General features: G+C 38.0%; 1 protein-coding gene across 1 annotated transcript in view; it reads right to left on the reverse strand.

The window, feature by feature from the left end:
• Positions 1 to 1369: 1369 nt before the first annotated feature.
• Positions 1370 to 26799, reverse strand: part of EYA1 (EYA transcriptional coactivator and phosphatase 1) — a 97776-nt gene continuing 72346 nt past the window's right edge. Inside the window, exons 13-18 of the mRNA XM_074893928.1 lie at positions 14992 to 15050; positions 14634 to 14794; positions 14310 to 14424; positions 13900 to 14021; positions 11788 to 11888; positions 1370 to 3583 (exon numbers count right to left, since the gene is read on the reverse strand). Coding sequence (XP_074750029.1) covers positions 3503 to 3583; positions 11788 to 11888; positions 13900 to 14021; positions 14310 to 14424; positions 14634 to 14794; positions 14992 to 15050 — 639 coding nt within the window. The 3' untranslated portion in view covers positions 1370 to 3502. The remainder of the gene's footprint in view (positions 3584 to 11787; positions 11889 to 13899; positions 14022 to 14309; positions 14425 to 14633; positions 14795 to 14991; positions 15051 to 26799) is intronic.

Raw genomic sequence — 26799 nt, forward strand, 5'->3', positions numbered from 1 at the left:
GGGTTCTGGAAGCAAATGTTTGGAGCTAAGCAACACTTGAAATTTCATGTTCTTGGTTTAAGACAAATCTGAGATCAGAAGCAATGATGAAAGAGGATGTCTTTAAAACATCGTGATCATCCACCAGCCTGAATGAGCTCAATAGAAAGGTCGGTGCATTTTGATGGGCAGTTCAGGAGCACACCTGAGCAACTGCACTCAGTGTATCAAGGGGAGGAGATAGCTTTAGAAACGGCTTTTTAAAGTGTGACCAGTTGGCAAAGAGATTTCAGTCTCCAAAAGATCTCTATCCTAGTAATCATAAGACACAGCAAACCTCAGAGGCTTTGTATATCATTTGCAGAAGCAAATTGCAAAACCTCATGGAATTACAACCATTATACTTGTTCCAGAGTTCTGTTTGGAAGAATTTGTTCAACTTTCCTGTAACAGAAAAAACTCCAATTTGAGCCCTCTAAGGGTCTAGCCACCATTCAAGTCTCTCACTCATGGGCAAAGGAGCAAAGAGGGCTCTTCACCAGCCACCAAAAAAAAACCACACATGGTTGATGGACACAGTTTATCCTCCTGCCTGAGCCTACTTTTCCTGTCAGTGCAGCCATACTCAGTCTTTGGCTCACTGACTTCTTTTCTGCAGTCTCTGGCTCAACTAATCTCTTTGTGCAGGGTGGCACATCAGTACCAGGATAAGTGGAGGATGTTTCTTGGGCAGATTAGACTAAAAGTCATTAATTAGGATAAACTTGTGGAAGGTGAAATGTGGGTTTGGGCATGCCCCTCCCCCTCCTTAGAAGAGAGAATCAAACCCACACCCTGGACCAATACTTCATGGGTCTACAATAAAGTATCTGCTATAAAATGGTGGCCACTGCCACCCTTCCCCTGATTTAAAGGGCAGACATTCTCCGTGCCTGCAAAAGATAAATACCAATCCTGAATTCCCAGAGATGTTCAGGTCTGTAGATCCTCAGAGGACAGGAGACTTGCTGTAGCCCTGAGTGAGATGTCTGAATGATGGACTCATCCATTCACCACATGTATTACTTTGGATGACATTCAGAGACACTGCAGCACCTAACGTTCAGGCATTTACTTCTATGAGTCACTTAGGCACACATTTACAGGACACCATACACCAAGTCCCTATTCTGCACTGACCTTCTCTAGCTCCTACTGACAAGCAAAACAACTGCTGCCCATCTAACTTAGCCTTTTGTAAACTAGATGCAAATATTTTTTATCCTATGTAACATTTGAGCTGGGCACAAGCAGGTGAACAACTTCTGCCTTGGGACAGCAAAGAGATGAGAGATATCTCCTCATTCCTGACCTAGAGGGCAGAAATATCATAGACTTGCATACAAGACAATTGTTTAATACGTTCACAAATCAATTTTATTAATTTAAAACAAAATTAATGAAGAAAAAAATCTGTACACAATTGTGGACACAACACACTTTTTGTACAATAAGGCCCAGATAAACTGTTGGTTTTTTTTTTTTTTCAGTCCAAGAGTGACTAAAAATTGAAAAGAGCCAAAAAAAAAAAAAAAAAAGACAACCAACCCCCCATCACTGTCTACTTTGCTTGAGGGAAAAAAAGGCTAATTACAGTCTCAATTCTAAAAACTACCCACAATGTGCTTTATGTACGTATGTGAGTACTCTGAATTTCAGCACTCACTGGGTGAAGTAAAGCACATGTGCAAGTCTTGGTAGGATAAAAACCTCTCTGTTGGTAATAAAGCAATCCACAAACATTGAATTCTAGCAGCAATATGATTCCTCCAATAGAGAAGGGTGTTGTTTTGTAGCTACATTGGAGCTTTGTAGCTTTGCAGGTAGCTGTTTCAAGGCTGGTGTTTTTAGCAAAAGAAAACAAGAAGAAAAGCTGGAGAATGAACCAACAAAGCTGAGGCTTCTTTCTAATGAAGAGATTTAAATTGGGCAAAGGGAATCGGTACAATTAAGCCAAAAAGTCAGACTAACAGTTTATCTGACAAAGTAGCTCATGGCCTTCAAGATTGGAAAAGTCACAAGTCACAGACAGAGACAGTATAGGTTTGTCCTGTAAATGAGTATAGACAAAAGCAAATTTTAACTCCTTGGCAATAACTATTTCAGTATTTCCATTGCCGGCAATGGATGTTATAACTTAGGAAAATCTGACTCCTGGTGGAAGAGGATTAAAAAACTTAGATGTATATGAGTATTCTTGTTCAATTTCTTCAAAATATTCTCATTTCTAATTTCTAAAAATAACGATGAAGGTAGTTTCCTTCAGTATTGGATGAGACAAAAACTACTCAGTACCAAGATTCCAGTTTAAGTCACATCTTAAAATATATTTGTGTTGTTTCTCTATTTCTTTATGGAATGAATCTCCTAATTATTTTTTCAATACTCTAAAAAAGGGTTAATATGTTACCTTTAAAAGAGGAAACAGAAGACAGAAAAGGACTTCTCTTCAGTTGCATTTTATCTGTATTTCCTTGGGGGGGGGAGGAAGAAATCAATCTTTTCATAATCAGAGTAGATGAGAGAAGAAACAGGTAGAGAAACAGCTGAGAAGAACAAAACCCAATTCCTATTGACACTTGACATCCATGCTTTTGGTCTTGACAAATTTATCTAAAAAAAATCCATTATCTACATATTTATATCCAACGCATTGATAAGGCACTGCACATCAGTTTGTGCACACGTGGCCTCATTCTTCACCAACAAGGCATTACTATCTTTCAATAGCATTTACCTTAACAATATGTAAAAGAATCATTCATTATTACAAATTTACACAAAAAATTCTTCCTGTACATGATTGTCTCAGTGATGTACCTATTAGTTTAAATTAGACATATTTTAAACTACTCTGTAATGTGCTAAAATCAAAAGTAGTTGCTGTACCATAAGGCAAAGGCTTATAATAGCCTTTAATCCTATTATACATATCCTCAGTTATATGATGTCAAAATATAGTCTGTTCATAAATAAGTAAAGATGTACAGAGTACCCTGGGTATGAGAAACCAAAAAGTAAACCTTCTTTACAAGAAAATTACTCCACTGGTATTTTGAAAAATCTCAGTCTTCATTGTGCAATCAAGTTTGCTGTGTTGAAGAAATGGTGTGTATCACATTGAAGAGTCTAAAAACTACAAAGCATTTGCAGGTCCTTTTTTTTCTTCACAGGTATGAACCTTTTATTTTCTTTTTTTTTTTTTCCTTCTCTATTTCTTTTTGGTAGCAAATACGGTAAAGATGAGTTGTTCAAACATTCGCATGGCTTATTATCGTTGGACTCGCAGTACCAGAGTCAACAGCTGTTCTGAAGAAAAAGACATGCTCCTCCATTTACTGAAAGGGCAAGGGTTAAGACCAATTGCAGCTGTATGTCAACATGCTGAAATCACAAAGTTCTGTAGTCCAATGCTGACACAAGACACAGGCATCCCGTCCATGGGCAGAAGGAGGCTCTGAGGTTTCAAAGTGCTGCTGAGCTGCTACAAGTACTCCAGTTCCAAGGCATGGTGAAGGGCCATAAGGTCAGAGTGGCTCGAGATCCTCCAAAATGGCATAGCATGCTGTGAACAGCACAGACAACATGTAAAAATAACCCCAAGCATTCCGGTATTTAGACCCACCCATTGTCTTTTGCAAGGATAAGTGCACACTGCGAGGAGAGAAGAGCTCTTAAAACCTTGAGCCCTCCACATTTATCTCTGGTTTCTCTGACCCACCCCCTTCAGTATAAATTCTCAATAACAGCAAATCTATTTACCAACAGGAACAGCAGTAAATGCGTCAGGAGATCATAAGGCAGGGAGGGGTTTCTAATCTCTTTATAAGTAAAACAGATTTCATCAAGTTGCAAAAGAAAGTTATTTCTAGAACAAAATTAAGAAAAATAACCTATAGATCAGGCATGTGTGTAGCTTGAGGAGGGGAACAGAACTTGATTAAAAAACAAAAAATAAAAGAAGTGCAAGTATTATTTACTGTCAAAATGTGTTTGTTCCTTGTGGAACTATCCCTGGCAGGTGAGTTAAGAACATAGCCATGATGATTCAGAATCGGTCATGTGTTGCTCACATCACTTTGAAAGGAATTTTATCCCAGTGGTTTGTATAACATTGGTCATTATTAGCACCAATCTTAAAACATCTTTTCCATATGGGACAATTTTAAAATAAATACATATTTTTTTCCTATTAGCTGTAATAAAATCCATCTGGAGCACAAATATGTTTGCAAAGAACCTGAATAAACCAAAAACACAAATACCAGGAAAAAGCACATATTACCTCATCCATGAAGGGTAAAAATCTGATTAAGAACTATATACTCTAAACCAAGGATTATAGTGTCAGCAAGAACTTTTGCATAAAAAGAAAAAAAAGATAACCATCAGCTTTCATCAGGAAAATATTCTATAAATCCCATGGGAAAATAGTTTCAATTCAACAATGACCATCTTTACCTTTTCATTGGTCAGCTTGTGTCCTGGCACCTTTAGGAGGCAGACCACAAGCAATTTATTATCTCAATAGCGTCCGAGTTCCCCAGCATTTTATCTACCTCTATCTCAGAGAGGCTTTCTTCATCCTCCTTCAGCACCTCCTGAGTAAATTCCTAATTCTACTGAAATCAGTGCAAAACTCCATCTCTTCTGATTATCTCTTCTATGCTGACATCCTTTTTTCATTCAGGTCTTCCCCTCAAATTTTAAGTTAGAGAACAATTTTGAAAACAATGTAAAACTCTTTCCAGCTGCATGTTCACTGTAAGCCCTGTAATTTTACCTTATACATACCTCGGAAGAAAAACACCTTAGCACAGAGCCTATCATAAATTTTTCTTTAGATGTTCAGGTAACATCTGTCTGTCAGTGTATAAATAATTATTATTTTTAGAAGAATGCTGCTTCAATCCAGACAATGATGTGATGATGAATTTGGTTGAATTTATAGAATAAAGCAGAGATTTTTAAAAGAAACATAACCATGTGAGTAGCAGCAAGTCTCTCTGAAGACAAATGGCAACTGTTAAGGAATAATGAACTCTTGCTCTTGTGAGAGTCAGAGAAGATAATACTGAATTAATTAATATTAATAAGCAATACTGAAGAGTCATACGTGATCAGCAAGGGAGCACTGCAAGGAATCTGGAAAATGCACACCCAGTGAAGGACAAGTGTTAGCAAGCAGAGTTGCACAATTAGAGGGACACTAGAGTGAAGGAGGCAGCACTGAGCAGCCAGTGCCAGTGTTTCAGGGTTTTTACTTCAGAATATCTCTAGTCTGCCATCCTGGAAAAAGTGCCCATTAGCAGCTGGTGGGCACCTGGGCAATGTATTGTTCTTTAGTTCTATCCAAAAGAAAACTTGTTGGTTTTGTTTTGTTTTGTTTTCCCTGAAACCAGTCCAGGATGCTAATCAAAGCATAGTGAGGGGGACTGATTGTAAGGTCTGCATCAATATGACACTCCCAGTCTGAATTAAAATTTAATATAGCTACATCAGCGGATGCCCACATTCAGAGTATGCCTAGCTTTTAGAGCAAAGAAATTTCTTCAGGAAGAAAATAAAATGGCCCACAAGGAATCACTATTGGAAGAGTTTCTGTTCTACTTCACTTTACTCTAGATTGTTACAAAGCCTTGCGAAACAGCTGACTAAATCTCAGCTTGACGATAAAGGCATGAGCAATAGCTGCTTATGAAGAGAACAAAACACACAAACAAAATAATTCAGGGACAGTTGAGATGTTGGAAAAATGCTTATGATATTTTCAAAACACTTTTACAGATTAATCCTTTCCTTAAGAAGGAAGTGTTAAAACACTGACTATGACACCTACTATTTCTACATCTTCAATCTTGACTTTCATTGTACTGCCTCTGCGCTCCACCAGTAACAGAAACTAGATGCAATTAGCTCACTCAGATACAAGTCCACATCCCAGGGTCTTCCCTGTTACATTATACAGATAGTCTATCCTCTGTGCTCTGTCAGGTCAGACACTGCTGCTTTCCAATTCAAATCTTTCCTAAAGATTCAATTCTTGCACTGTGTTCAGGAAATGAGCCAGCAAAAGCAAAACGAAAAAAAAAATTACTAATCATGCTGTTCTCTGGACTCCCCAAAAGCTTCTGTGCACCTATCTCATATTTAGGCTGTTAGATCTTCCTGGCAGAATTTATAACATCTGATAGGGAGGGGTAATACATCAAGGACAAATGGGCACAGGTTTGTGCTTGCAGCAGGTCCGTGCAAGTGTTTGTCAGCTGACTGCTCTTGCCCTGTGGTGCTCAGCAGTGCTGCCTCCCTTTCACACACAGCTGCAGTTTCTCTCTTCTTTCAGAAGCCCCCTGCCAGGTAGGACCTACCCGCCTCCCTGCCAGCCGGCCACAGCTCCCTGCTTCTCCTGGTCAGCTTGGCACCAGCTCTGCCTCAACCACTGGGTCAGGGAGGTGTAAATAGCATACCTAAGATGTGGCGTGGTGAAGAGTTTGGTGGACACCTGCCTTTGTGTAGGGTCTCTGCAGAAGCCAAGAGTCAATGACATGGATGTCCTCCAAGGTCATACAGCAAACTAATGAATAGGGAGAATTGTAGTAATACATTCTTGGCTTTCAGCTCCCACTTCATGCAGCTCCAGCATTATACTGCTTCCCTAGTAACAACCTCAGCATCACAGAGCGTACAAATACCAGGCAGCTAGGGCAGTTAAAGTCCTTGATTGATTTAACAGAAGGTTTAGCTTCTGCTAAATCAAATCACAGCAGTTCTTGCTAGATGCCCATATGCAATATCGAGTTTTGGATTACCCTCAGCTGTTTATGGTCAGATTTTAAACCAAAACTTTAAGTGGTCATTATTTTGGCTATATCTTTCTATTAAAATTCACTTAAGTATCCTCTGCTTTATCTATGTCTGTCTGTGAAAGGAGTATACCTCCATTTAGTCAATGTAGTTACAGGAGTGAGGTGTGGAATGATTCTGCAGAGTCCCATGAAAAACAAAGAGGTCGTGTAAACCTGAGGATTATAACTATTTTCAGTTCTCCTGTCTACAGGTCAAAAGACATGCAGCACACTCCCAAGAAATAAAGCACGCCAGGAACGTGGTGGCTGCACGGGGCTGGAATCTGCACTGGTGCTCTCTGCACGGCCGAATGCAGCTGATTCAGATCTCTATCAGTCTGACCCTACGGCACAGCCTTCATAGCTAAGAGGAGGGGAAACAAACCTGATACAGATCTATATATATCTATATGTATATGTTCATGTATGTATACACAGTCTCACCCACATATGTATCCATATATACGCATGTGTGTTCACAGGGCATATACAGTAATTTTCACCTTATCTAAGATAACAAATGATTGTACAAAACTAGAACATTTAAAGTAACAAAATTATCATACAAAACCTTATACATTATTCCTGTATTAACATGCCCCATTTATCCACAACTATTCAGCCCTGTCAAAAGTGGCAACACACCCATGAGATAGAGTACATTTTTTCTTATCGAACAACTGGGCAAGAGCTTCTTTGTACATATATTTACTAAATATTGCCTTTAAAAAGCCATCCCTGTCAAAACTTAGCACACATGTCATGTACAACACGTGTCTTCTATTCTGAGCACACTGAAAAAGGTTAATATCTTACTTGCTGCTGTGGGAGAATGGATGAAAAATGCTAACTGCTAATAAATAGGTGGTGTAACTGGATGCATTAGTACCTAATGAAACTATTAGAAAGCTTTTCTTGTTGCATATTGGAGGAATATGCATCTAGACTCATAGTAAAACATTGATTTTGCGTACTATTTCAATAACTTCCAAGTAAATATGAAGCTTTTGGCTTTAAAAAAAAAAGAACTGTTTTTTAGATGATACTTGGTAATAAATACATTTATGAACTTTTTCATTTTTATGACATTTTGAAATGAAATACAGTGGAAAAAGTTTTAATTTGGTTTTGGTGTAAAAAGCATGAAAAATGAAATTATTAATTTAGTAACTCTAATAATTATCATATTTTAAAATAACTTAAAATATTAAGTATTTTAGTTCTGAAATAGAAGCAGTATTATTTTTCAGACTGTATTTACTAAAAGAACAAAACTTCAACTATTTTATTCAACAAAATAAAGTGTTTCTATGAATACACATGCAAAACAAAGCCATTTTTTGATGGCAACACCGAAAAGTGCAGACTATCCTCCTTCCCTTAAATGGATACATATTTATACAAAAACCTTACTCCTGAGATTTGTGATGGATTTGAATAGAAAACTCATCAGTTTCTGTCATCTTTCACGGTATTTTTGTTGTGTTCCTGCCAGATTTGCTAAGCAGTCGTCTTTACTTCCTACCCCAAACCTGACCAGCACAGTGTGACTGTGAGCTTAAAAGCAGTGGCATATTGGATACCCATTTATATTCTATTTATTGCTCCACAAAGATTTATGATTTTTCCTCCTAATTTCCCTCCGAGGCAGCATGACCATTTTGGAGACAAAGGGAGAAGCCGATTTGCCCAGGCTCTCCTGAATCACCTGATGTAAAATCCAGCTCCTCAGTGCAGAGAGCCTCCTCCTTTGTCTCCTCTCACAAATTAGAAATCCTTTGGAGGATTCTCCTAAGTAGAAAAACTCAGGAGTTGTTTTTTTAGTGCCTTACAAGTATTTCCCGACGGTGTCTCCAAAGGCAAAGGCAAAAGATGAGCTCAAACAAAACAAAACAAAGCAAAATGAAACAAAACACAACTAAACAAAACACAAACCAAAACACAAAACAAAACAAAATGCCAAGGCAATGGAGTCTCTAGCAGAAAACCCCAGAAACTTATTCTGCAATTAGCTGTGGCACCTAGGCGCGGCGGCTCTGACCTGCACCAGTGCCAGCAGCTGCCCTGAGCACCCCTCAGTGCTCACACCCGTTCCTCTCTCCCCTCCTCTCCCTCTTTTCCCAGGGAAGCTGATCCGACGGTAGCAACCTCTGCATGAACCCTGATGTTACAGCAAGCTGGCTGGTTGCTGAACTGATCCAGAAGGGTACGATTATTCCTCGGTCCGCAGTGCAAATGTCCCGAGAATTTTAATTGTCTTATAAAATATTTTGCTGGAAGTGACAGCTAAACAAAGGTGTTGATACCATGCCTTGTCCTGTGCTACAAGAAATGTAAGAGCGTGCAATTTCCTCAGCGTCTTGTATTTATTTTCATCAATCAAAAGAGGCATTTTATGAAAAAAGTCTAAGCTAAAATGTTTCTCAAAAGAGCAATAATCTTTTAAACAGTATTAAAAAATTTCTATTATTGAATTTTTACAATAATGACAATGATGAAAAGATTTCAAATGTGTTCTTTATTTTTCCTATTTTGTATGGACTCAGGATATTCCATGAATGAAGGACATAAATTAAAATCTTGTTTTATGATGAAGCAATTGATAAATTATTGGTAAATTATTTTTAATAACAAACCTTAACTTTCTTACCTCCTGAGCTGGAAGTTCAGCTCTTTTCACTAAACAAACACAGAATAAAAATTATCTCAAATTAAACAAGTTTGAATATATATGCTTACTTCAATATACTCATTATAGTTCACACGTAATCACTGAAGTGTTATTAAAGCAGGGTGTACTGTTTACACTCTAAGTAGTGTAAAGAAATGTACATATACTAAGGGCTTTACCACAGGCCAACACCCTTCAGCAAAGTGCTGTGCAAAGGGGTAACACAAAAGCTGTCCCTGCCCTGAGAATATCACAAAACCCGATGTGCTGATGGTAAAGAAGGTAGGAAGGAACCCGCTAACAAGGTTCAGGGGATAAGCAAAGCAATGGGGTACATCATGGGACAGTTATGCCACTCTGGATGGATGGGCTTTGGGTGGTTTTGTGGGGGTAAATCTTCTCCTGTTTTGTTTGCACACTCTCCAGAGAAGGTCTAGGCTTTTACTGTTTTCTAAAACAGCAATAGCATTTATTCCCTAGACAGGGCATACATCGTTAAATTGAAGCACAGTATAGACTAGGGTGCGTTCCCATGCTCGCTCCTCCGAATAACCCTAAAAATAATCTGAGCCCAGACAACCAAAAGTCATCATCTGAGCTGGGAGAAGCTCCTCGTACTGCAAGGCACTGTGTGGTTCTTGATCTTGCAGGATGCGAGGGCCAAAACTTAAGAGGCAAATCCTGCTTTCACAGTGTGAAATGGTGACTTATTTTCAGTGGAGTAAGAAGCAGGACAAGAATCACAGAAGCATTTTCCTTAATCAAATTAATAGTTTCTGCACAAAGGCAGGGCTGCTGGTGTACTTATTGACTCCTCTGGCATTGCTGCAGCAGATAATTTAATCCAGAGCATCTAACATGCTTTGAATCTGAAAATTCCTTCCACCGAGAAAGAATACACAGAAGTAATGGCACAAAGGAACTTTCTATACTGCTACTGCTCTTAGTGGCTGGAAAGGCTTTTTCTTATGCTTTTCTGAATCATGTTTCCTGTTGAAAAAAGCATTGAATTAGATAATGTTACCGAAAGGACTACTCCTGCCATTATCATATGCAACACTATTTCACCGAGCAACAGAAAAGGAACAAAGAGAAGAATTTTTTTCCCCCTGATCTTAAATGCAGCTTTTAAAATGTAATCATTTACAGCGGGAAAACATTTCTCCACAAAGATGAAAGGCATTTCCGAAGGAGAAAGGAGCAAACTGTTCCCGTCAGTCCACCAAAGGGATATATGAAACTGACTCTGCGAAGTGTCGAGACGAGCCGGGAACCTACCGACAAAGCTTCAGGGGCACAAACCCCTGATTTCATGAAGCAAAACCAGTCAATGGTTGTTAAAACACCATGCGGACTAATTAGTTTCACTTCTCCAATTTAGAAAGTTACAGTGGAAACAGATATAGATGTGCCACAGGGACTTTCGTGGTACAACAGCAGCTGTGTAAAAGCAATTTACCTGTAAAAGGAAGCAAGAACAGAAATGCCCATTTTCCTACTCTTTCTCCTATTGTTCAAATAGCCAATATTATGCTTTATTTCTCCAAGTGAAGACTCTGTATCTGCTGTACTTGGGTAGAATAGCAAGGCTAGGAATACTATTATATGTCAGTGGGAAGTATTGCTTTTTATGGAGCTTACTCCACACTGGGAAAAAATAAAGTGAATTTTTCCCTTCCCAGAGGAAAGCAAAAAATAATAAAGACATAGTCAAACAGTATCCTCTGGTCAGTTAACTGTGGTTATGAATGCAGGACAAGCCACAAGTAGTTACCTGAATGTAGAATCCAAATTATGGACACACAAGAAAACTCAAATTTATGTATGCCTACTCCAGTTCTACATACCTTTTCAAGGCGTGACATATATGTATTTTATATAGTCAAATAGCACACTGCCTTTCATCAGCAAGAACTGATATTTTTTGCTTATATTCATAACATCCTATGTGGTATTTTGGGATGCCAACGAAAACAGAACTATTAGTTCTTGGCACAAAAGCTGGGGTCCATTTTCTGGCTCCTTTTTGAAACACATCAAATACACATAGCTAGCCTAATGTGTCTTTTGGAGAACAGCAGGGCACATTATTATCTACAGTTTTATGCAGCTTTCTACTAGATATGGTCAAAACATATTTCATAAAGCAAAGATAAAAAACCCAAATGTCAATGCATGCTGTCCCATGTAGAAGAAAAGACAATTTTGCTTTCAGACTTCTGAAATCAACCTGTACTGAAGGAGGGCCATTACCTTTTTTGCGCCTTGTTCTTCCTCGACACCATCCCCTATAACAACATACACTACTTTTCTTCCAAATCGTTGAATTATTCGCTCAAAACAACTTTCCTTTCCTGAAAGAAAAAGATCAGACTATTCAGGATAGGTGGTGATGGGACAACATCAAATAAATCACTTTTTAGCCCAGATCTCCCCAACACTTTGAATTCACAATTAGAGCTATTAGGAGAGAAGAGCCTCTCTTGTGGGATGGCATATCAAGGCCGACTGCAGCTCTGCTCCCGCCACAGCAGCCGACAGGCAACCTTAAAATCTGCTCTGTGAGGTCGTTTAGTACACACACCATGGTAGACATAGTGGACTAGAGGTCTGCAATATCACCCTTCTTGTCTCCCTAATCTGAGACAGGTTTGGGGGGGAATTTCCCTACCAGAATTCTTTACCAGCTGTTTACAACCAGTATCCTGAACTGAGCAAACTGATTGAATATGAGTTGAAATTCTAGCTTTTTCCCCACAACCTGTGACAAGATTAATCACAGCTCCTGAAACAGTAGTATCCTGACTTAGAAGGCCACCCAAAAGATTTAGATTTAAATACCTGTAATCCAATACACGGGCAAGGTCCCTGATCCTGCACTGGGATCCATTAATGTGGCTCATTACTTCACTGTATAGACCCAGGGACATGATCCCAGTGCTCCAATCCTACACATAGGTACTGATACTGGGAAGCTTGAGGTGCTGGTACTGGGAAGCCAGAAAGAATGCTTACAGCTGAATTTTCTCAAATGTCCCCATTCTGAAAGATCACTTCAGTCTGGTCATGGTACATGCTTACCTGTGTGTCTGCAGCAACCGATGGGAAAAATCACATTTTTCAAAATAGTTATTTCAGCCACAGAACAATACCAGTGTAAGAGCAAATCGGTTGGAAATTAAAAAAAGGTTTCTAGTCATCAGAGAAGCCAAACTACTCACTGACACCCTTTAACAGTAGCACCAGGGATAACAAAACTCCAACACTAACTAGGTTGAAATGGTGCTTGAAAATTATGAATCGTGTCATGTTACAAAAATCTCATGATTTCCTGTGACAGTCTGTGACTGAACGCATTTTCCAAAACTACCCTTCTGTCCTGTGTACGTGAAATCACAAGTGAATATTTATTAAAATATGTTTTATTTAAAATGTGTATTTAAAGTATTATAATTCAAAGTTTTAATTTACTTTAAAGTTTTGACGGACAGTACCATAACACTTCTACCCAGGAAACAGTTTTAAATCTTCTGTGGCAATGCTTTCAAATTTCTACGTAAAATCTCAACCAAGTTTTTTTTTAAAAAACAAAACCAAACAAAAATAACCCACTTTTTTTTCTCAGCCATTTGAGCTTCATGTATCACAGATACTTAAGAACACATGAAAAATGTTTTCATGTAGCCCACAATTTTGAGGGAATCTGAGACAGAACAGATATGTCATAATCACATTAAAAACTACAAGCACCATTGCCATCTGGTCCCATGTATTTCTACATACTCAGAATAACATCTTTTATATTGAACCAGAAAACAGAAATAAACATTTGTCCGGCTGAAGCTTATTACAGTTAGTATGAATGAACTTGGATAATTACATTCTGCAGCAAAACATTCTTGCTTCTGGTAAATTGTTTACCAAAATTTGCTCCAGAGTCCATGAAAACTAGCTTACCTTTACAGAAAAACAAGTCCATGAAAACAAAGCTTACCTTCACAGAATTTCTTCTGCTAATCTGGGGACACTTCAATGTTCTATACTTACAGTCTACTAAAAAGTCTTCTCAACTGTTACATAGCCTCACAGTTTTGAGAAATTATGACAAAAAGGCGATTATATTTCCTAACAAACAGAGGCTGCATCAGTTAATAGAGCTATATGAAGCTTTCTGTGCTGGATCATGAAAAACATTTGAAAAGCACTTTTAGGATGTTTAGCATGAGAAGTGTTTCATGAGACCAGGTATTACTGATCTCTATATTCACTACAGTGAGGGCATGTAAGAAATAAATATAGACTATAATATCTTTTCATTTATAATTACAAGTTCAAATGTATCACAACATTATAAAAATAGCTCACCTATTTTAGTTGCACTGTAAATATTCTCTATGGGAAATACAACCCCTAGGCCATACAACAAGACTTTTGCCAGAGCTGGAATTAGCTGAGTAGTTGTTACGAGAATGTTCACACAGTTTGTCCTATGGAAGAGAAAACACAAACACCCTGTTTTAACAAAGAAAACAGAACAAAACAAAACAAAAGAAGGAAAATCTTACCCCTCTCATCACAACCCCTCACTATTATTATTGCCACTTACAAAGAAAGTTATGTTCTTCCACCTTACAGGAGAGCAAGGTAGAGTGGCATGGTCAGAACAAGGAATGAGGAGAAGGTACTCCAGGTTCAGCATTTTGCCCACCAGACCAGGCAGTCTCTTCTAGATCATCATCAGACATCCCAGAGTTTCCTAACTATTCCGTACTCACCTTGAATGAATAAGGGTGAGTGCTTTCAGTGCAAGTGTTAACCAAGAATCCGTCAAAGCTTCAATTTCTGCTCTTAGTTGTAACCAAGCCTCTCTTTTTGCTGGACCAAGAAGACCTGTGGAGTAGATAAGGGCATGTCTGCACCGAAATTAAGTAACATTCTGTCATTTTCCTTTGCTTTCATTAGCTCAGAGACAATTTTCCACACACTGCAAACTAAACAGCTCACTAAACACTACCATGTTAAAAAAGGAACAGAAACCAAAATTTCTTCCCTTTTACTACTTCTAATCTGTATTTGTTAGATACTCCAGAGTCACTTGCCTCCGACATTATTTTTGTAGGTATTATATATTTCTTTTACTCGTCTGTAGCGGAAAGCCAATTTTCGCATCCAGTCCACTCCTCCGCGCACCCCTGTCGCAAGGCACAAATTCGCACTGGTGGCAGCCGCAGGAAAGCCATCTGTTCCGAAGTTATAGGTGCTAGTCAGAGATAAGAAAACCCCCAGATTAACAAAAGGCAACAGGCTACATTCAACCACCAGCTACTCACTTTGCTGGGTTGCAAAGGCTAAGACAGCTAAAAAGAGAGCGGGCTACTCTAGGCATTACAGCAGTTCATCGCTTTCCCATGAAGGAACTTGCAAAGCAATATTTTATCTTGTTCAGTTCTCTCGTACCTTAAATCTTGACCGTTGTCATCTGAAGACACGTCATCAATGTGAACCTGGTCGCATTCCTAAGGCAACAGAAAGACTTTATAATTTTCTTGATCTTGCAAATCTTGAAAATAAAGCTATGAAAAACTATGAAAAATCTACTTGTCAGGAATATTTTTAATTGTGGAAATCAGTAGATGGCAGTCTTGTTAAAACAACTATTTTACCTATTCCTTGTGCTCTTTCTTAGAATAAATGCACACCATCATTAGCTACTACTGTTAAATGGCTTTCCAAAAACACGTTTTTGTGTTTAGAAAGGAAAGTGGTTAAAAACAATTAGCATATGTGTTCTATAAACGTCTTTGTAGCCTTTCAGGTACCTTAAAACATCATGCTGCTCAAAGCTGATGCAGTCAGTGCATAAGTGTAACTGAAACCAGACATTTTGGTAAATGTAACATATTAGAAAAATTAAACCTGATGCTAACCGCCAATGAAATTATGACCTCTGATTGCTGTTGAGCCACACACTAACACAGCCTGAGGCCAGTGTTTCAGAGGAGTGCAGACGAAAAATCTGTTCCTAGTTTGCCATTCATTTGAGAGTTGTGAGTTTCCTTCTCTCTCTTTGGTCTTAGTGCATGAAAGCAGCATGCAAAGATGAAGAAAATCTGAACAGAAATAGCCAAATCAAACCATCGTTCTTCAGCGACTTGTATGCAAACTAACATGACACACTCATAATTAGCTTTGTCCATCACTAAATTAAAAATCATAATGCATATTGTTTATCCACCAAAAAACCATTAGAACATTACTATAAACAATTTAACTTTTGGCAAGAAAACAAATAAACCTCTGGCACTCTAGATCAATCTCAATTCAATGCTTGAAACAATAATGGATTTCAATTATTTTAATAATTTCCTCTTCTCTCTCTTAATGTAAAGTCCTATAACAAACACGATCTATTTTAAACATGAAAATATTGCAATCCTTTATTTTTGTGTTACTGCTTTCCTCTGAACAAATTTTTCTCTCTCCATGGATTTGTGAGGAAGGGAAGGAAGATAGAAGTGGAAAGAAACTCAAACCAGCTGTTCCCTAACAGAATTAAAATCATGACCCTCAACCCTTTTTCTAAAACATCTATTTTTCAGCCAACCCTCTCCCAGCAAGCAGCAAGCTCCAAGGAGGAAAAGACTTTGACCCTGTAACCTTCTCCTCCTCTCCTGAGGTCAACAACCTCAGATAAGAAAAAAGCTGAAGAAGTCTATTTGGCCTCACATGATGGCTGTGGATTCTAGATTTTTAAAAACATAGGTCTACAAAAAATACCTCAGAAACTTTTCAAACACTTTGAAAAAAAAAGCTGTGGCCTTTTGCATTTGTACATGTACTGATTCTTACTGTAATACATACTCTTTTGTACTTTATGCATAGGTAGCTTGTGCTAGAGAGAGAGGTAAGAACAACAACCAGCACAGGAAAGACAATACTACATTTGCTCATATTTAACCACCATACAGTGAATTTCCTCCTCAGGCAGACAAAATGTATTAGATGTGCAGACACAGCTGAAACTACAAGTGTGAACATATGTTGCCAGCCTTTGAAAATCAACTTGGCTAAAAAAAAGCCGGAAGCTTCTTCAGCAAATTATCAAATTCACAGAAATTAAAGGTTTTTTGTTCAAAACTGAAAGGAACGGTCCATACAAATGCCTACAAAGTTAATGATTAAAATATGAACTGAGTGTAAGCTAATGAAGGGGCATCCTCCTGAATCTGAGTTTGCAGCTGTAACTCTACCACTGCTCAGTGACTTCTCAAAGTCTCCATGGATAAAAAACTTAGGCTTGAGTTGTCAATGTAGCAGTGAAAATTATCAAGTCAATAGCCTCCTCCCCCAGCTTGGAAACTATGAATGACAACAAGTTGCTGGAGAAGAGGATTCAAAATAGAAATATGGGGAAAAGAAACAATTTTTTTTAGTAACCACAAAAGTAAAGGAAGAAGTAGAAGATCAGCTTCTCACAGGAGCGGCTGAAAGAAGGAATAACTCAACAGACTTCCAAATACAACTCTCTCGGGCAAAAGACAGAGGCAAGAAAGATGACAGCACTACATCTTAGATCCCACAGTTAGAGAAGACCTGAGACCTTGGAATTTTAATTTATGCTTCAAGGTCTTGGGACCATCACAAGAGCTGGGACATCACAGACATTCTCCCCTTTTGTCTAACCATCTGCTTGGTAGGTAGAAAGTGAGAACTGAAATGATATATTAGAAATAGAAAACATGGTATTGAAAGAAAGAGAGCTTTTGGGGAGAAAAACCCAGAAAAGAAATCAGAGACTAAAAAATTGGGGGGTAAAGGTATAGAAACTGTCAAGAAAGTAAGAAAGTGAAGAAAAGGTCACAAACATCACAAATTCAGGTGAAATACTGAATATAATGGAGAGCTATAGTGTCCTCTTTTGTCAGGAATATAAGAAGAAAAAAGTAAAGTCAGGAAGGGAATGAAGCAAAATTAAAGCACAAGAGATACATGTTATAATTTGGAAAGGATTAAAGACCAATGTGATTGACACTACATTACAAGTAAAGGAAGGTCACAAACAGTGCACGACTACTTAGCTCCTATTGAGTGTCAGGACACAGCTTTGAGGCTAAATGTGAGCTTTGAGTGCCAGGTATTTTTTCACGCTGTCTAGCTGACTCAGACTTCGGGTTAATGAGTGATGGGTGCATTTTTCAATCCCTGAACATGGGAAGGAAAAACACTCATTTATCAATTGTTCTTTTTGTAGTAAATTTATTTAGGAGAACCTCTTCAAAGAAGCCTGCCCACCATTAATTGACCTGGTCCAATCTTCCTTCAGAACGTCTTGTATTTGTTTTCACCTGATTGCTTTGTGTGGAACTTTCTGTTTGTGAGCAAAGACTACCTGAGTCACTGTTCAGTCCCCTGATTAGTTATAAGCAAGCATCCACACATTCAACATTTTGAAATAGCAGTTTACTCAATATACACCATAATTAGGGCTATGCTAAAATGAAGTTTGACACTGACCCACAAATAAAGTATGCACTTCCAACCAGCACATTTTTGCAAAGATATATTTTAATAAAAATACAAAGACTCATAAAATCCTCAAGTACTTCCCAAAAAAACAACTGTATGGGAGCCAACTTGGAGCTAAACAGCCATACCAAAAAAAAAAAAAAAAAAAGAAGTTATTTGCAGGCTTACCATTTCAAACTTTTACAGATATATCCGACACTTTTGCAGAATTTTCATAGGAAATACAGCACTAGTATTCTCCCTCTAATTTCTCTGGCAAAGTAATATCTGAAATTAATATTGAAAGTCCCTGTAGAAACACTATAAATACATGTTATTTATGCAGATGTATTTTATTACCATAGAATCAGTTTAGTAGTCAGCTCCAAAGCAGAACATTAAAATTGTTGGATTCTCTTTTAAAATAGGCTGAATTGGCAAGTAAGGAGCAAAATATCCTGTGGCTTATGTATAAAGATTATGCAGCAAGCTGTGTTTTGCTCCTAAAGGTGTTGACCTTGCAACTTCAGTGTATCCAGTTTGAAATCTTCATGATGGACTACAAGTGATGACATGTTTGCACTGAAGGTTTGGATTTCAGACAGGCTGAGATGCAGCTCTGCACTTTGGGATCAATCCCTGGGAAGCAAAATGCACTTGGTATAGTTCAGGGATAATACTTTCAGGGCAGAGCATCTTAGGCATCTAAACCCTGTTCCCACCTAGGTCTTCTAAACTGCACTGATTTTAATGGAACCCCTGCCAAAGTACTTAGTTCACGTTTGAAAATAAGATTTGGGCTAGTTAAACATACAGAAACATTAAAAGACCTTATTCATGGCGCTGCATGCATGTTCTGTGTATGAGGGGTAGACACAGGATAGGACAGGTGTTTGCAGAGGGTAATTTAGTCTAGTTAAGTGACACTGCTGTGATTCAGATCTCTACTGCAGATCCCTTGCAGTCATGGCCAGCAATCATAGGGCAAGTTGGTCAGAAACCCGGGGTGGCTGTTTTTTCTGTGGTTGGTTTTCTGTGCGATCAGCACGATAGCTTGACAGCCACTGTAGGAAATGGCTGGAGAGTGGGGCTGGGTAGTGTGAGCTGGACTGGCCCTCCGGCAGCAGCCTGGCAGCTGCCCAAGGCAGCACCCCCAGAGCTACGTCAACTAAGTGCCGTCTGGGAGCTGGGAAGGTTTGTTCAAAAGGCTTCATGGAGAATTACAATTTAAGAAAGAATTCGAGGCAGAGAGAAAATTCATCTTCTGCAAAGGGAGAAAGTCTTTTCAGTTCAGGAATGGCAGGACAGACAGCAAGCTGTGAAATGCAGGAGGATTTAAAAGCCTATAGGAGGGAGACCCCAGCAAAGGCTATTGTTAAGGGAGAGAAAGGAGTAATTTCCTATACACCTTTAAAGTGCAAGTTTGGATCAGGGAGGACACTAGATAGGTGATACAAAACATTAGCAATATGCTCAAAGCATGCTCAAAGCTTCAACCTTAATGGTGATATTGGGGATTGTCCGTGGACTTACCAATTAGCCTAAGGGAAAATGAGGGTGTCAGCATGTGTAACTTAGCAAATCTACCTATAGTAGTTTAAGAAGTTACTGTCCATGCTGTCCTCTGATGTTCTCTTGCACAGCTGGCTTCTATGGATCCATGTGTTTGTGTCCCTCAGACCTTTCAGTGTCACAATTCATAGCTTAGCTTGAAATAAATCTCGTGCAGCAGCTCAATTAAACTAGCAGATGTTGCACAGAGTAACTAAGACTTGGTTCTATGTTGCCTTCTGTTAGCTCTGCTTTGGGGCTTGAAGCAACAGTAGATATGTGCTTGCAGAAGCTCCTTAAAACTGCTGCAGTCATTTGCTAAGTGAAAACATGTCTCCAGTGAAATGCAGTAAGCCAAAGAAAAACAACAATTGAAAATAAATGACTAGATGAGTCTAGCCTAAGACTTGTACATGGAAAGGTTGTGTCTTCTCCGTCCTCCATTCCCAAAGCATTTGCTAACTCCTTCCTGCTAACTTTTGCTCGCTCTCTTTTCTGTTTTTTTTATGATGAGCCAAAAACTCCCAAAGATGCTCCACAGTCATCATTCACAGCTCTTAAAATGCCTTGGACCTACGTAGTCTTCTGGAATCATTCCTTTAAACTAACTTAAGATCTTTATAAAGATTCATATGCAAAGCATTAAGTTATGGCAGAAATGTTCTGCAAATATTTATATTACTTTGCTTCTTCACTACCACCCGTCAAGTTGTGCACTTCTGCCATAATTATGTAAAATATGCCTCACTACTCAATTTACCATAGGAAAATTAATAATAATAATAATAAAAAAAGAGATTAAGGCTGTTACAAGAGCTCCTCTTATCTGTGCCAATACTAGTGGAGTGACGTAACGGCTAGCACGCTGATCCTCTACATTTCTGTGTTAGAAAAGTAACAAAAATAAATCTAATAATTCTGCTGTCTTTGAATAAATACTGAGTGTAAGATAACTCTGGAGAAGTTTGCACATTATGAGAAGGAATAACGTGAATAATATTATGAACATAACCTCAGAGGATGCTGAAGCATTACAGTCCCAAATCTGCTGACTGTAGCTAAAATACATTTCCACATTTGGTTAATCTTCTTAATTTACCGTGAGAAAACTAACACCAGGCTGTCAACTAATTGTTTCAATACCTTAGTCTGCAAAGCCAAATGAGAGAGGGAAACCCCCCCCTCCCAACAAGCACCCTTCAGAACAAGCTATTTTCATTTTGCCTTTACATCAGCGTGCCCATTGAGACAGACTGGAAGCTGGCCAACTCGCAGGAAATGATTGCTGGGATTCTCTGTTCCTCTCATATCTGTCATTACACAATTATATCCACTGCTTCATTTTCCCTACTGAACAGTAGAGAAATTTGGTCATATACATGTGAGAACAGATCTGGCAAAACAAGTTAAAGCTGCAATCCTTTATAAACGTGATGTATCTGAAAAAACCTTAATTAAAAAAAAATCCTCTAGTGTACACTGCTGTGGTTTTTATGCAGCTTTTTACGACAGCAGTATCTCTATGTCTTTTCCAGAAATAAGATATATACCCTTTAAGATATATACCCTTTCAGATTATTATCTGCTCCACAAATACTCATCACTTCTATAATCCATCATAATGTGCTTCTTTGGGAAACATAGGCTTACAGATTTTCAGGAAAAGTTTTCCAAGTGACAATTGCATATTCCAAAGCTAGTTTGTGAGTGACCATTTTTATTAAAAATCTGTTTCTTTTTTTACATCTTTTTACTTATAGCTGTGATTATCCTCCTGCAAAATAAAAAGTAGATTGTTCCAACTAGTCTCTATTCTAATTTTAGAAAAATAACATGCAAGGGTCCCAACATTATTTAATAGTAGTCATTAAACCTGACAAGTAAATCTCTGATTTTTACTTGACAAGAAGGCTAGCAAAATCTCTAGTATGTTTACAGGTTAAAAAATTGGCATTACATAGAACAACACACCTGTATCCCATATATATATATATGTGTACAGCCTGTGTCAAATGCTCTTCTACTGTACTTGCTAAATATACAAAAACTTCTGCACTTCCTTTCAAGCCGAGGCAATAAAGGCTGAAGTGCTGAACTTCCTAACCCATCATCACGGAGTGCCTGTTAACATACAGCGCAAATCCATGTGAAAAAGCAGAAACTACGGTTCGCAGGTTCTCAACACTGGCACTCAATTGGCAGGACCTGTCATCTCTGTCTAGCCTGCACTTTGTGACCCTAACATTTTCTCTTCTTTCCCACCACAATTATTCAGTGCTGAAGAAAAAAGGTGCAGATTACCTGTGGGTCAGGCACAGGATATGAAGAACAAAGAGAGTTCTTGAAATCCACTTCATTCTGTCTGACAATTTGTGGATGAACAGTCAAGGAATTAAATCAGGCTGTGAAGGCTTTCAAAACACTCCCATTTTAAACTTAAGACTATAAAGAGAAGCTTATAGTGTAAAGAAAAAAAAAAACAACAAAACACAACAAAAACCCAACCCCCACCTTTTACTGTTAAAATAGCACATCAAAACAAACAAAAAAAATAAGCCTATTAGATATATAAACTATTAGCTATTAAAAACACTGAGGACTAAGAACTAAAATTATTTAACCAACTCATTTTCATAGCCAATGACTTAGGAGTGCTCCCCCACACTGAACACATAACCCTTTTAGAATGCAGAATGGATGCCATTCTTTTCTAATAGAAAAAGTGATTAAAATCCTATTTTGCTTGCTCACACGAACAAGTTCATTTGGATTAAATATGATACTCCTAAAGTAAACAGTGTTTGTTCCAAAATAAATACAGATCTTATCCTGCAACTTGTGTTTACTGAAGTAGCTGCACTAAAATCAAGGTTTATATTTTCATTTCAGCTGCACCTTGTAACTGGAAGAATCCAATTTAAAATAAAACATGACCTAGAGAAGTATCTATATAGCAACTGTAACATGACAGTTACATTCCCACAGCAAAAAGAATCCTCTATTTTGTTAGTTGTCTTCACCTCATAAGTGTCATGAAGTACATATTTCAAGAACTGATAGTGTCTTGGTATATATTACTTGATACATTGAAATCTTTCTGTTGAAAAGGAAGAACAAAATGTAAAATCCTATCTTTAGGACAGGGTCTGCAGAGCTCAAGACAATCACAGTTAAATGTAGTCCTCCAAACCCCAGAGCTTTTTCGCTTGCTTTAGGGTGTAGATTTGTTGCTCAGGTTTCAGTTCAGAGATACTCCCTATCATTCTGGATATGCTCATTACATTCCAGTTGTTCAGACAAGATAAAACATAAAACTATTCTATTTCTGTAACATATGACCTTACTCAGGGAAGTGTTTTGGAGTGCCTCTGTAACGATCAATTCTTGCTACAACTCTGACAAAGTAATTTGTTGTTCTATTTCTGTATATTTCGCAAGAAGAGAAGGGAAGAGGAGGGTGTCAGAGAAAGAATTTTACCCATAGATAGAAAGGGCTAAATACAACTCAAGTTTATCTGTTTAAAGAGTCTGTGTCACTCCTGGAGAGGACAGTGTTAAGTTGAAAATGTCAAATTCACTTAATCTTAAAAGTTCAGCACTTCACATTGTAAATACCTTCTTTACGACATGATTCATGTTATCTACGGATATATACTTTTGTAAAAAGAAAAAAATTCTATGACTAATGAAAGCCAGTGAAAATAAAACATGAATGTGTTTAAAGAAGTAACAAAAGCCATGAACTTGGTCAGTATGTCATGAAGTATTCCCAAACGTATTAACTTGAAAGTATACGTTTAAGAACATAAACTTTTTATTGAAACTACATACTGAAGGTTGTTCAAATATATTTAAATTTTGAACAATTTCAAAATTAACCTTATGAAGAGAATGATTTTTCCATAAAATCCTGAAAACAATGTCTCATATCTCAGGAAATGAGAGGTTCACATGGAAATTTTCACAAGAAGATGTAAACTCTCTCAGTCCCATCCAACGGCTGTGCCTGGGTGCTGTTGAGTATCTTCTAAATGCATTTGTTTAAATGAAAGCTACAATGCTTTAGGCTAGCAAGTCTCCCATCCTTGTAATTATCTGCTAATGGGACAAAGACTGGGATTAAAATTCTCTCAGCTAACTTTGCCAGTACAGCTAAAACTTTTGCTCCTGTGGGCAGCCTGAAGACCTTTGCACAACACTTTGCATTTTCCTCCTTCCTTTTCTTTCCTGCCTTGATGTTGGGGGGCAGATGTTGACCCCTATGCTGCTGCTCAGTGGTAAAAGTAGGGAGTGAGCTGAGGCACAGCTACCTTGCCCAGCTGGAGCAGACGACTATCTGCTTCACCAGAGCTCTGGGAATGCCAGCTGGATAGGCAAGAGTTTTTGTGCCACCTTACAGCCATACATTTAGAGAAAGGGAGAAGGAACAGGAAGGTAAATAAAGTGATAAAGTGATGTTATGAACTTGGTAGGCTCCTGTGTATTTCAGCTGAGCTGTATGTGTGCAAAGACCACTCCATCTGATTTTCTTGAAAAAGAAAATCATATAGGGTCTATTTTCAATGGCACCTAGCATAAAGGTGCTCATCACTGGACACATGAAAGGAAAGAAGTTACGTAGTTAATGAGTTGCATAAGCCTATAGGAATGATCTTCTCAAGTAAGCTAAGGAGGTAATTGTTATTCCTTGCAACTCTAACACTCATAGACCCCAGCAGCACATTCCACAACAGCCAGGCATCATGCATTTTGGATGGGTCGAAGCTTTTAGCTAGGTTTTGCACGCACCAGCAAAGCCACAGTTCTGCCTATGAATAAAGACTTTGTTTTGCATTTCTGTTCATTTACCTACAGCTACATGTGTGGTGTAATTTAGTCCCATGTTCATGAAGTGGAAATTCATGAGCTTTCTGCAAGTCACCTATGGTTGTAGTATCATGTAGATGAGAAACTATTTCCAGTCATTCCCTCATATACATATCAGGAAAAATTCCTTACCATGATTTGTATTTCCTTTCCTTTCTTTCCTTCTTTCCTGCAATGAAACTGAGCTGTTCTTGGATTGCTACTGTGGAAAACTAAATGCAAATAGATGGGCTTTGTGTCTCAGCCTGAATGTGCTAAGATAACTGCTGTGATGCCTGCTGGAAGGGAGTCCACAATCGTTGACAGGTTCGTTAGAAAGTGAACTCTCCTACTCTTTATAGGACTTAAAGTACCTTTAAAATTAGGTTTGCAACTACAAATAAATGTAGTGCTGTAAAAAAAAGAGCTCTACTGAAGCTTTTGGAATAATCACATTTGGCTTTCCCAGAACTGTCTGCTGCTGAAGGTGAACTATCAGAAGTTGAATCTTGGGCTCCTCATGAAGCATACCTTGCCACAGTCTTGGTCAGGAGGTTCCCGTTGCACACATACAAACATCAGGAGGAGTTACACTCTTATTTCAGCCAAAAGAGAAAAGTCATTTTTGAATAAATATTCCCTTGCAGGGCCCTGGATAACTCTGGATGACCAGGGATTAGTTCAGCTGCCATCCTTACGGTATTTGAGGGTTGGAGGGAGATAATTCGGCCATCTCTACCTGAAGTTTTCCTCTCCCTGCAACCATCCCTTGTACCTCACCAGGAATAAGGCTTATTCAACAGCCTTTCCTGTAAATTTTTTTGAGTTTGATGGCCTAGAAATCTATTTTCAGTATGCTCTACAGTCCTTTCTACCTGTTTTTGTAATAAGTGACTACAGTTGTTTCTTATTCAAGATCCAACTAACCAGTTAGGAAGTAAAGGGCCAAAGGTCCACTAAGACTTCCCAGGATCCATCCTCCAATCACAGACAAATTAGACTAACTCTGCCAAAATCAGATAGGTGCCTCAAGGAGAACAGCTATTTCTCCTGTAGAACCAGATCTAGTGGTCTGAACATGAACTTCTGTCCACTGTTTATAGCTAAATGAAGGACATCTGGCAAAACCCATCACTTTATGACTGTTATATTCTCAATTTTTGTATTTCTAGCAATAATGTTCACATGACCAACATGAATGATTACCTCCAACACTCGCCAAGAGCTGATTCTGCTTTCAGCTGCATCTTTATCTATCATGCTCTTTTGAAAAATATTTTCAAACAAAAAAATATTTTTTTCATAGAAAGTTTTTAAATATTTTTAATGAAGACAATTGGAATATTCAAGAATGCACATGCTATTTTTCTTGCTTGAGAGAATGTGAAATGTAATGTTCTCAAGAAATATATTTTCTTTGGCATCATATTAGTCTATATTTACTTTTGGGTCAGTAAACCCATCTGTTTACCTCAAGAGAGGTTAACTGCCACCATCAACAACACTGTTGCTCTGTACTGGATACTTTTTTTCCTGACATTGACACAACTAGGTTGATTTTCTTCCTTGCTGGTACATCATTGTTGATCTCAGCACAACAAAGGAAATTCATGCCATAATGTTACACCAAGATCTTGCAATGCTCTGAGACAAGTTCACAAATGAAATGTTTTAAATAGTACTGGGGTAATTGCACATGAGAGAAACAAAGAGCAGGAAGCACTCAAAGCTGCTGTGTTTACCTCTTAAACAGCTGCTACCTATTGCTTAAAAAAAAATCCCAACCAAAATAGTAACACACACACGCCCCACACCTCCTGACATCCTCGAACAACTTTATGAACAGTTGGACAATTACAATCCATAAAGTTGATGTATGGTTTGGGAAGAATCATTAAATTCTATGCAACTTTAGTCCTCATCTTGAATGGAAGATAACACCAGCTCTAAAGGCGGTGCCGCAGATTTAATCAATGGTTTAATCTTTTAAGCATTCTGAAAGCTTGCCACAAACCAAACCTAAATGCAGTAACTGCTAATACCGAGTTCATTAATATACTATTGCATTCTCTATCACACTTTCCTTCTAATAATATTATTTAAAAAACCATAAAGAAGTTAAAAAATAGACAAGTGATACTAAGAAATCATAAAATTTATAAATATTATAATTTAACCAATAATTATAAAATAATATTAATATCTAATCAAAGGAGAAAATATTTCCTCTTTCTCCTGAATTATTTTAATTCATACCTACCAATATTTTATGTTATCTCAAGGACAATGGTATAACTTTGCAATAATTTTACTGATTTCTGAAGAATTATTTCACACCCCTGCAACTCAAAGCCTAGAAGTCTC

This window comes from Strix uralensis, chromosome 1, assembly GCF_047716275.1.
Source record: "Strix uralensis isolate ZFMK-TIS-50842 chromosome 1, bStrUra1, whole genome shotgun sequence".
NCBI lineage: Eukaryota > Metazoa > Chordata > Aves > Strigiformes > Strigidae > Strix > Strix uralensis.